Source organism: Rhipicephalus microplus, chromosome 6 (genome assembly GCF_043290135.1).
Source record: "Rhipicephalus microplus isolate Deutch F79 chromosome 6, USDA_Rmic, whole genome shotgun sequence".
Classification (NCBI taxonomy): Eukaryota; Metazoa; Arthropoda; class Arachnida; order Ixodida; family Ixodidae; genus Rhipicephalus; species Rhipicephalus microplus.
The window spans coordinates 172124811-172137297 of record NC_134705.1 but is presented as its reverse complement, the minus strand read 5'-3'; the positions used below and the strand labels follow the sequence as shown (position 1 = coordinate 172137297).

At 45.0% G+C, this 12487-nt stretch overlaps 1 protein-coding gene across 5 annotated transcripts in view; it reads left to right on the top strand.

The window, feature by feature from the left end:
- LOC119167152 (RNA-binding protein 25) overlaps positions 1-12111 on the top strand; it is an 82435-nt gene extending 70324 nt beyond the window's left edge. For all 5 annotated transcript variants that reach the window (XM_075867005.1, XM_037418590.2, XM_075867006.1 and 2 more), the window contains 3 exons: positions 6701-7014; positions 8476-8622; positions 9470-12111. In XM_075867005.1, the coding sequence (XP_075723120.1) occupies positions 6701-7014; positions 8476-8622; positions 9470-9562 (554 nt within the window). In that variant the 3' untranslated portion in view covers positions 9563-12111. The remainder of the gene's footprint in view (positions 1-6700; positions 7015-8475; positions 8623-9469) is intronic.
- The last annotated feature ends 376 nt before the right edge of the window (positions 12112-12487 follow it).

The window sequence follows — 12487 nt, the reverse complement described above, 5'->3', positions numbered from 1 at the left end:
CCGCTCCGCACCGCCCGCCACGCTGGCTCGAGTTAGTTTAGTTTTCTGACTGGAAACGGGTCCAGAGCTGTTCCGCGCATTCTGGCATGTGTGTCGCGTGTGCGCGTCTTGCTCGCTCTTGGTGTGATCAGGATGGCAGACGCGAGGACTAGCACGCTTTTTTTTTCCTGCCGCTCAACAAAACGCCGAAAGTGTGACCGCGTTGCGGAGCGCTTGCTCATAGCTGTTGACCACCTCGCAGCGAACTTGCCGCTTCAGGCGTCGCGGTATTCAGCTATGGAGATGGTGAATATTTCATGGGCGGCGGTGACGACTACATGCGCGCAAAACTGTTCTCGCGAGGCCGACTTCGTCGATGTCGGGCCCGATGCCGAGCCTGAAGCTTTCGAACAGGACTACTGCGGCGGCGATTTGTCGTAGCACGTCGCCGAGTCCGACCTGGGAGAGCGGGGGGGACATGCGATGGTTTCATTAGGCCGATGATGATGCCGACACTGCGGAACCGTGCACGGATTAGGGCATTGTGAATGAAGTACGGTGCGAGAGCGATTTGGAGGAATGGGATTGCGAGAACTACGGAACTTTGGAGCCAGTGCCTCATGCAGCTTATGCCACGGGCCTCGGCAAACGAGCGCCCTCCCGTTTTAAATGAACTCGAGACCGCCCTTATCGCTTCTGCTATTCAAAGCACGTGCCTCACGGACTTTTTGGGGCAAAAAAAGTGTGTGTTTTCACTCGCAACTTTTTTTTAAAGCTGTGTTTCACTTACTACCAACTTCGGGATACAGCGAACGGACACCGCGTCATGCTCAGGTTCGTTGCAAGCCGGCTCGACTGTATGCGTGTGGCAGCTGCTCTGGATTAAACTGAATTCACTAATAATCCAATCATACAGGTGGCAACCGTGCAGCTCTGCAAGCGTTGCAAGACTGTGTCATGCGTGGTAGTAAAATCTCAAAAAGGCGTAATATGTTTACATGCGTAAATATCGGATCCTGAAGTTTTCTTCTACAGGTGTGCGAATACCGAATTGTTAAATGCTGATGAAACGTGCTGCAGCATCCCTCATATCTTTCGTGGTTTTGTGATGTAAAACTCGTATTATTATAATATTGAAACAAATATTTGCAACTCTTAACAAAGGAGCATTACGAGTACTTTTTAATCAACAAATATGCCGCAATTGTGAAAACTGCAGGAAGCTCTCCTAATGCAGCAACGAGAGCCTGCGAGGTATTTTGTAATGGGAGGTCAAAATGCTGGAGTGACTGCGATATTCAAGATGCTACTTTGCCTGTAGCTTCTACATAAAACTGACACCTAAAGAATTAAACAATGTTGAACCAAGCAAGATCAATATGCACTGACACAACTGGCTCTGTTGTAGGGCATGTGCACGTGAGCAAAAATTACACTTCTGAAGCGGAGGGCAGTCGTGTAGTCCCTTCCTTCAGTTACCGTATTTACTCGATTCTAACGCGCCCTCGATTGTAACGCGCACCCGATTTCCGCGACGAAAAAAAAAAAAAAAAGTAGGACATCAATTGTAACGCGCACCCATTTTCCGCGACGGGAGAGAAAAAAAAAAGTCCGTAGGAGTCAACTTTTGCACATTGAGAACAAGTATTTGGGTTTTAATGCACTAAAGTTTCAAAATATAAAACACAGTCAAACAGCCAGCCCTGTAGCTAACATTGAGACCACTACGGCGGCGTTACGAGTTGCGTAATAGGTCAGTCCTCGTCGCTGTCAGACAACTCCTTATCACTGTCAACAGCCCAAAGCATTTCATCCTCGGTACCGTCCATGGCATTCGAGATGCCACATTTTTTGAATGCCTTGATCACCATGGCTGATGGTATTGCACACCACGCGTCCTTCACCCACGCAGCGAAGTCTTGCAGAGAGGCGCGCTTCATCCTGTTGCCTGGCGTGAAATCATGTCGTTCATTGATCAGCCAGTCGGTGTAAAGCGCCCGCATCTTGTCCTTCAACGGCTTGTTCAGGCAGACATCCAGCGGTTGAAGTTGGGACGTCATGCCGCCAGGTATGACTACAAGGTCCGTATTGCACGCAGCGAGCTTGTTCTTGATCCGCTCGTCGAGATGGCACCTGAACGCGTCGAGCACGAGCATCGCTCGCAGGCCCAAACTGGCGCCAGGCCGCTTCCGCCAGACGTGATGGATCCAATCGGCGACCAGGTCCGTCGTCATCCAACCTTTCTCGTTGGCTCGCACGATTACACCACTCGGGAAAACGACTCCTTTCGGGAGAGTTTTCCGCTTAAATATCAGGTACGGGGGAAGCTTGTGACCATCTGACGTGCAACAGAGCATTGCCGTCACCCTAGTTTTTTCGTGGCCCGATGTCAGCACGCGAACTTGTTTCGCCCCCTTTTTCTCGACGGTTGTGGTGCCAGGCATGTCGAAATACAGAGGCGTCTGATCGGCATTCCCGATTTGCCCAAGCAGGTAGCCATTGTTGTGCCGCAAGTTGAGGACGAACCTCTGAAAACTGAGGAGCTTTTCTTCGTACTCCTCCGGCAACTTTTGGCATATGCCCGTTCGCCTTCGGAGGGAAAATCCTTTCCTTTTCATAAAGTTACTCAGCCAGCACCTGCTCGCTTTGAACTGGCTCCGCGTTAGCCCTTTTTCCAGGGCTAACTGCATAGCCCGCACTTGAAGCAGTTCCGTCGTCACGGGCCGCTGTGCCGCTCGCTGTTCAAGCACATACTCGGCGAGCAGCTCTTCAATTTTCGGAAACCGACCCTGCTGCGGTCCATTGAAGCCTTTACGTGACGCCTTGCAGTCCACAATCTTCTGCTTCTGTTTCCGCCATTGTCGCACGCACGTTTCAGGAACTCCGAACGACCGCGATGCGGCCCGATTTCCGTCCGTTTCTGCACACGCGATTACTTTTCTTTTGAAAGCAGCATCGTGGTGCACTCGTCGAGTCTTCGGAGTCAGCCCTTCCATGCCGTCGATGTGAATGCACTACGATACGACGAACTCCTCAGCACACGTACGAAGTGCCGCACATGGTAAACACATTGGCAGAAATGGCCGACGTGCCATGCCAACGCCTCCTCTAGAAAGATGCCCGAGGAATGCCTCGCGCTTCCAGCAGAGTTGGCCTGCCTTCAGTTTTAAACAAGCTCCGCGCGGTGGCGCTCGCGACCAACACTATCATCACGGCGACGGGCGATACTAGCCCAAGCGTTTCTCATCTGCGGCCCATAGGGGCGCGTAAGTCGAGAGTTGTTCGAGACCTTCAACTGTGCACCACTGTTTTGGAGGCTATGCAAAGTGTTGCGTTGTTGCACCGTCCGCCACAGGTGACGCTAGCGACCAAGAACATTTTCAAAATGAAGGAGAGAAAGGGCGTGGCAACTGTTTTTTTTTCTCATCCGGCAGGCATCTTCTTAGAGAAGGCGTGGGCCATGCCGACGCACATAGGGGGCGGCCATTTTTGACGTGTCGATGGCAATAGAATGACCCTATTCATTTTTTTTTTGTTTCGTACTCGATTCTAACGCGCATGCGATTTATGAACTTGCTTAACCGGAAAAAAGGTGCGCGTTAGATTCGAGTAATTACGGTATTACTGCACAAAGACTGAAACTGATGAGTAACCCTTCACTGTTGTAACGTTTCTTTCTTCTAGTGTTTTCCTATTGGTGCTCAGTACTTGAAAATTATTCGAAAAATACTCTGTATTCTGAATATGTGCTACACTAAAACCACATCATAACAAATTTGCATCTTACTATACAGTAGAACCCCTTTATAAGAGGAGACAGTGATGTAATAAAAGGCAGCAGCGTGCCTGTGCAAAATAGAGGTTCATCAAAAAATGAGAGCTGAGTACCGTGCTTATGAGAGGCATCCCCTGTAAGGGAAAAGAATCACTCCTAGATGCAGGTCTTATACAGTCAAACCTCATTAGAACGTACCCACCTCAAAGAGACCAACAACTGCCCACAACATGAAATGATATGACTGCACAGATGGAAAGATTGTTCCTCATAGTGAGTCAAACCAACCCTGTTTTTCCTGTGCGAAGTGAAGTTGTAATTTTGTTTCTTCATTGAACTTTGCAAAAAATGGCCTTTGGCTCCACCTGGTGGCAGAAATTTGAATTACTATTTTATGTACCCTGTCGCGTAATCATAAACTAGTATACCCGGTGCACAAATTTTTTTGTTCATATTGAAATATTGCTTGCTTCTTTACAGTAAACAATATTACTCCATGAAAATGTACATATAGGCCTGCGTTAGTACGCAATAAAGTGCTGCTGCCTTCACATGGCGTGTAGATCCCATGCTCGTCAGCGCTTTTTGAGCAACTTTTCTGCATGCTCATGAGACCGTGTGCATAGTTTCCGAATCGCTAAGGTTTTGGAGCGACATATTTTCTCTACCTACTCTTCGTCTCAGTAACGATGTGTACTGCTACTCGGCACAGTCACGCATGCGCGCAGTGACATTATGGGGACTTGGCTCGTGTGTCGTAAGAGCGACGACAAGACAAGCCATCCACGACACAGACGAAACAAGCTTGTGCGCAGGTGCACGCAACGTGATACAAATACAGGGGAGGTGTGTAAAGTCACATCTTGCCATTGTAACGGTTTATTATTTTCATAAATAGTTGTAAAGCTCATAATAATTGTGGTTAAGCATGGTTACAGGAACTCCTGGTAAATCAGAACAATGACAGCGTGCAGAAGTCACTGGAAGGGCTACCGGCATCATTATAAATTCTCAGCGTTGCTGAACGTCCATGTTGAAAGCCTTTACGATCGAAAAATACTGCTTATAAAATAACTACATGCTTTTGGGATTAACTACTGCAGCTACGAACACTACAAAGGGTAAGGTTTTTGTAGTGCCAGAAAAAACTAGGTCGAAAAAAGTCTGTTGTCGGTTTGTTTAAGTGTACTAACGGTTAGAACGTAGTTACGACGAATCTCTGACAGAGTTCGACTTATGCGTGCCGGTTAGTATATACTAACTGCATATTTGCACCACAAAACTTTAATGCGCTGCTGAACTTGCAGACGCCACAATGTGCCATGGACGGTTTTCTGTCATGTTGTGTCATGCTGAGATCAGTCAATCAGTTATTCCAACTCTTGCGCGATTGTGATGATGACTTTTCTAGTACACATCGGGAAAAAATGAAGGCGAGGTGGCGACCATAGACAAACGTGCCAGTATGACTAATCACCGCGAAAAGCCTCATCACAGTATGCATCCCCAGTAATCTGCTCGAGCACATGTGTGGCGTCACGTAACTTTAAGCCTGCTGTACGCATTCAGTAGGCGGACTTCCTGAATGCGCTGAGCCGCTAATCACTGTCCCGGAGTTTGATTACAGTTCACAAGCACTGCGTTGTATATACTACCTGTATCTTTTCCTGTTTGTTTCCCCCCTACAATAATGCCCAGTTGGGCGCTGTAGGTATCTGAATAAATAAATAAATTATGCCAACATGCGCACCACACAGCAAGCACAGAGCTGTTGTAACCATGTTGCACACTTTTATTTAGCGACAGCCCAAATGCACCTCTGTCCGCTGCCAGGACTACTAGAGCATCGCGGAAAGTGCATACTTTAACATCGTGCAAAGCGCACTGCTTTAGGAAAGCTCGTCGTCACTGCGTTAACCCAGCAGGCTACTCACCGCATCTGAGCATGGCCTGAAGCGGAGTGGGCACACTCTGCAGCAAGCGTCAGCATTCAAGGTTCAGCAGTCATGGTGTGCGCCGAGTAAGCGATGCACTGCATGCAACTAGCAATGCAGTAAACAATTTGGCTCTCTGTGATCGTACTGCGCTTTAAGAAAGAAACTGCATCATTTTACGCTTAGAAGCAGACTCTGTCGGTGCACTACGTTCTGTTTCCCGGACCCCACTGTAGTTTCTTAATGCTCCTTGGCGTCGTGACCGCTTGCTATCGGGCGGTTATGCGAGTTAGAATCTTTTCAGCACATTAGGGAAAAGAAAGAACTAGCTTTGCGGTGGCCACTTTTGGCAGTATTTCCTGTGGCACTAAATTTATTCCATTGTTGGCGACAACGGTGCATGTTAGGAGATGCTAATTTGAAGCTGGTGGTTGATGCGTAGTGTGTTTAGTGCGTAGTGTGTTTAGTGCGTAATTATGCAGGCATCACCGGCAGGTTTGTGATAACGGGGTTTCACCATAAAGCAATTCAACTGTATTGAAAAGTTTTTGATATATTGTCAACACTGCATTTATTGCAAGACAATTTTTCATTTACTTCGTTTTACAAGACATTGCTTTATATCGATGTATGCGATTCGAGTATCAAATCGAATAGAAAGCTATTTGAATCGTTATTCAAGATTTTTTAATACACTCAAATTTTGATATAACGAACCTGGACATAAGGAAATGTCAGTTATACTGAAGTAAATTAAGAATAGTGTTCAGAATATAATTCAATGACGAATTTTTAGATATAACGAACTTATTTTCATTAAGATGCGATTTGGTTATGAGGATGTCTGTGTGCATTCGCCCGCCCCTGTTTTTCTTTTTTCTTCTTTTGGACATATTTGACAGTACTTGAATTACTTGCACTCGTAACGTCAAGCCTTCACCGTTGCTAGTGCCTGCTCCGTGACAGTTTTAATCTGTAAAAGCTGCGGGTGCGCGTCTTTCTTTCTCGGCAGGCGGAAGTCCTGGCCAGACGAGCGGCCGCAAAAGCCCTACGTCGAGCAGCAAGCGCAAGAAGCTGTCGGCGGCAGCATCGCAAGCGTTTGGCAACGGCGAAGAGGAGGATTCGGCCGAGGCGCGCAAGAAGCGCAAGCTGGTGCCCCTGGAGGACGAGGAGGCCCACAAGCAGCTGGATCCGCAACAGCAGCAGCAGGTGCAGCACATGAACACGGAGGAGAAGCGCAAGCACATCAAGAGCCTCATCGACCGCATACCCACCTCCAAGGAGGAGCTCTTCAACTTCAACTTCGACCGAAGCCTCGTGGACAATGTGAGCTGCCTCCATTTAAAAATCCCCTTACAAAAGACACCAGTGTGCCCACTGTAAAATGCGGCTGGATAAGAAAATGCCTCTTATAAGGGAGTTTAACTCCACAGTGAAACTACCAATACAAGAGACACTGCTTTAACGGACACAAGTAGGGCTACGTTGAAATAGTGTTTAAGATAATTCTAATGAAGTTACTCAAATCTCATTACACTTAGACCTTGATATAATGAAATATTGGTTACATTGAAGTAAATGAAGAATAGTCTTATAATATATATATAGTGTTAGGACTACAGCTTTATAAGGAGTTTTTGGATATACCAGACCTATTTTTGTGTAGGGTGCAACTTCGTTATAATAAGGTTTAAGTGTGTAACAGTTTCATCTTCCAAGAAAATTGCTTCGTTATAACCAGAAATTTGTTATATTCGTCGTTCGTAACACCACTTACTGCAACACTTTTTTTCAGCTACTTCGTTATATCCGTATTCGTTATGTTGAGGTTTGAGTGTATCCTGCTTATAAGTGATACCTGATAGAAAAGATGAATCGCTCCCTGGTGCATGTCTTATATATATATATGTGTTCAACTGTATTTGATGTGCATTCAAAGTTCGCTGCGCACCCCTATTAAATGCCGTATTTACTCGCGAAATGAACCACCCTTTTTCCTATTTTCCAGAAAGGTTGATGTTAATTTGAGGAGGGTTTATTGTGCGAGCAAAAAAAGTCACTGGAGGTATAACAGCGATAATTTTGCATGGCGTTTTTACTTGTTTTGGCCCGCGAAATTTGTGGCGAATCGTTTTCGTAGCCCGACGCTACGAAAACGAGGGGGGCATGCATTTGTTTTTTGCTCTGCTATCGCACCACTGTGCTTGCATGGTGCTCTGCCGCAAAAAGCCCGACATTTAAATTTTGATTGACGTCGTCCGCATTTGTACTGCTTGCAACTGTTTAGCATGGTTGTGAAACTATTTTTTGATTTTAATTTCATCGTTATTTTGAGATACAAGGCTTAACATTGTTTCGATCATCGACATTGGCTATCACATCGAAATAAAATAAACAGATACATTAAAAAAAATTTTTAAAGGACCAAGGTGGGGAGTGGGTTCATTATGTGAATAAATACTGAACTTGAAAGGGCAGCAAGCTTGAAATGTAGACACTGATGCACAAATACCAAGCCTTTCAAATGTGAAAGTATAACAAGTAGAAAGCCTAAATTATTCGAATTTGCACAATTCAAAGCTCGTGCACGTGGATCCCACTAGCAGATTTGATTGATTTCACTTAGCAAAATTAATCACTGCACTGCAGCTAATGACAATGAGCCTGAGCCTGGCAGCTGTCGGTTGGATTCATTTGGTTATGTCTTACCGCCTAGTGGCGCAGTGTGGACGAAGAGACAAGGTAACAAATTTGTTTTCGCACGCATGCGGCTCTTTTCATCATCAGGCGTTGATGGACAAGCGGATCCGGCCGTGGATCAACAAGAAAATTATCGAGTACATCGGCGAGGAGGAGCCCACACTGGTGGACTTCATCTGCTCGAAAGTGCTGGCTGGCAGTGCAGCGCAGAGCATACTCAACGACGTATCCATGGTGAGTCGTTTGTTGAAGATGCACTTGTAGTCTGTTTAGCCCTCCATATGAGGTTGCCGTTTCACCTCTCTCTGCTGTGGTCGAGTGGCAGCAGACCCATAGGTCGCGGGATGAAATCCCGGCTGCAGCAGCCGTATTTTGATGGATGCAAAGGCTAGAGGTCCATATTAAATATCGTAGTAGAGGGCTGCAGGTATTTCGACGGGAGGTCGAAATTGCCGCAGCCCTCTATTACGGTACCCTTATAACTATATTGCGGTTTTCGGATGTAGAACTCCAAGTATTATTATTACCGTATTTACGTGAATGTTCTACAAGATTTTTTTCACGTTATTGCATTCTGAAGTCAACCCTCACGTTGAATACCAAAATTCGGTTTGTCTATGAAGTGCACTAGTTTTGGCCATTTATGTTGGCCACATGTGCCAGCCAAATGCCATTTGGGTATACACTACAAGCTAATAATCATTCTGTGATGGTGCGCATTTCCCATCATGCCGGTCGAGCTTAAATCTCGATAAAGTGTGCACCATGCGATACCTGGTACAGATTGATGCTGTTCCCTTCACTTCGAAATGCTGTACAACATATTTTCTCATGCATAACCCACTCCTTCAAGACTTCGCAGACAGCATTCTATAAAAATGGTCCTCGAGTATTGTCGCGCTGCTATAGCTGTGAAGTACTGCCTGTAGAGACTTTTGCAGAGCAGAATTTGCGTTTCTTGCCTTGAACTTAGCTCTAAAATTTGAAAAAATTTTGTGCGGGTTATTTGCGAGGAAATATGATAGTGCCACTCTGGATATATCCCTACGTTTAATTCTCTCTTGTCCATCTTTTTTCTTAGGTGCTGGACGAAGAAGCGGAGGTGTTTGTCGTCAAAATGTGGCGGCTTCTCATCTACGAAATCGAAGCCAAGAAAGTAGGATTGGTGAAGTGATCAGACCCTGTACATTACTACTCCTTTCAAAAAAACTCTTTAGGGACCTTTTTTTTTTCTCTTTATACATATATATACATATAGGTATACGCAAGTGGCTGTTTCGTGGACATTCTTTTGTGACAATCTTCTTCATAGGTTTGTTACAAAAAGAAAAAGACTACCAACCACTACAACTGCCACGTCTAAGGGCTGTAAATATCATCGATTCTTCCACTTCTTCGACCTCATCTCTTCATCGTACGATGCATCGGCGCTGTTTTGAGCTCGCAGACGAGAAGACTGTTGGAGGGAAAATGTGGAAAAGAGCTTGCGGAGAAAAACCTTCAACGGAGGGACGCACATATTTTCTCCTTTCGAAGCTCTACCATTGTACCTATGCTATTTCTATTGTAGATGGCCTGCATTCTTATATTATTAGTGCCACCTCCTGTTGTCTCTTTTTTTTTTGTCCCTTGTTCTATTTAAAAAGTGGAATGCTCTTCTTTTCTTCTTTTACTTGTCTATACTGTTTCTGTTTAAAGTGAGCAGGCTAAGTCATTGTTGATTGTACAAGTGTCATTTGAAAAAATGTGAATGCAGTTGCCGTTATCCGTTACCTCACATTGTTATGACACGCCTCTTCGCCTGTGCAGTTTATCTATTTCATTTGACGAGGAAATATGGGCTGGTTAGTTCATTTCCGAATGGCCAAGGGTGTGTGACGTAAACCTCTTTTTTTTTGTTGCACAGTAAAATGCATGCTGTATATACCGCCTGTTGTATTGTACACCTGAGAGGCGGCAGGATACATTGAAAACATTATTTTGCGTGGCGATTAACATCCGTAACTTCACAAGAGCCTTTCTAAATTTTGTGGGGCTGTTGTAGTCGCCCTGAATACAATCCTCAAAACTTGTTCTGAACTTGTCTGTAGCCTAGGTCCTCCGCATTGCAGAAGATGGTACTTTGCTGCAACTGCTTCGCAAATGATTCTGAAGGATTTACTCAGACTTAACATAGCAAAAAAATTAAAAAACCTAAACAAAAAAATATTGTTTGAATGACGAACTCACCTGGCTTTCAGAACATTTTTGCTTTGCGAAGTGCAAACCAGAGCCTTAACTAAAGGCTTTTCTAAAGCAAAGCAGTCTTCATCTTTTAACATCATAGGAAATTCCGGGCACGTCACATTCATCACTTTGGGAGGTTAAACTTACTCTCCTAAAAAAAAAAAAAAAGATGTGTACGTCTAAGAAAAACTGGAAACACTTGCGAAATTGCACTTTGTGAAGGACCTTGCTTTGAAATGTACTGGTGAAAATAAAGCATTTAGGGCAACTTCCCACAATTCAGTGCACAGGATGTGTGCAGTGGTGTTTTGCTGGTTTTTACTGCATCCGTGATGCAGTACCTATTTAATGTTTCTTGTGGCGTGATCCGATGTATAGGTTATGCATCTTGTATATGTTAATTACACTGTGTCCTGAGGTGCCCCCTTGCCCTATCCCAATCCTTCTTGTCTCTGTGTCGTTGTTTTGTTCTCGCGCTATAACTATCGTCATGCCATACCAACTAGCCCAAGCTGCCACACTTCCAATCCTTGTGTATTGGCATTAACAGGGAGGCAGTTGCTGTGCATTTCCTGCATTGCAAAGCGCAACCTTGGGTTTACGTTTTGGTTTCGGCTAACATTCTCGACGCGCGCCACGTGTGTGCTATGCAAGGAGTTCTTTTGCGAGAGTCATGTACTGTAAGCAAACACACAGCCACAGAATAGATGTTTGTGTTGCAGTTCTTCAAGAAAGCATGGCGAGAAATTTTTTCGTTAATGTTTTAGCCACACAATACTTTATGCTACAAGGAAGCATCTGCACAGAAACTTGTGCATAGACTCGTTTGGCCCAACTATGTTGGGTTGTATGAACATCTCTGTGCTCGAAACGATTATTTTAGCTATGTTGGCAATCTCTTTAGTTATGCTTGAATAAGTGTTTTTGATTGCACAGTATGTAATATAGCTGGCGAACCATAGAGGGAGTTGCAACGCTTATTGCGACACTGCGATGCAGTCTGTCTCAGAATTACTAAAAAGGACAGTATCTCAAAGGGCAAAGATGCATTGTGTTCTAGTGGCAGTTAGAGGACATGGTCCACACAATGCTGCTCATCGGACAGCCTAAGATGAAAAACTTGTTCCATAATTGTGTATTGCTTTCTGGCATCCGTCACGCACTTGGGTATCTTCCTACATTTTATGCCCGTAAATACTTTTTGGACTTCTGTGTACTGCAAGCCAAACTTCAAGAGCGAAGGATGCTAATGCCACAGGGGTGGCCTCTAGTTCAGTTGGAGGGGACATTGTATTAGAAGGTTATGCCTCTTGATATGCAAATGGGGAGTCATTTTGGTGGCCTGAAGACTTGCAGCGCAGTGAATGATCCCCCTCTCCATCTCCCCTTTTTTTGTGTGAGCTTTGTGTCCCCCCTGCAGATCCAGTGGAGTTGTCAGTGTGTGCGGAGGAAGCAAGGTTGTGTACAGACACCTCTAATAAAAGCGGAAAAGCCACATTTTTCTGATCATTGTACATTACTTTCTCATTTTCCGCAACTGCTTCACCTCAATTGCATATAGTTCTCATTTGAAATGCGTAAACTTGAGGCTAGTGCTCACACTTTTATATCCAGTATCTGCAGTTTGTGTCAAACCTTGAACAGAAATCTCTCATATGGAATTGCTACTCAAGCGGGACAACCGACTCGGTTGCGACTGGTTTTGCACTTGGATTCCGCACTTCTGTTCAACTCTCGGTAAACAGAACACGACTTCCTAGTCCCTTTAGATTTCATTTAACGAGAGTTTACTGCTGACTCTTCACACTTACACAATAGGGAACATTAGCTTTAGCAGCCACATTTACAGCACCATACTGCAATTATTGCAATT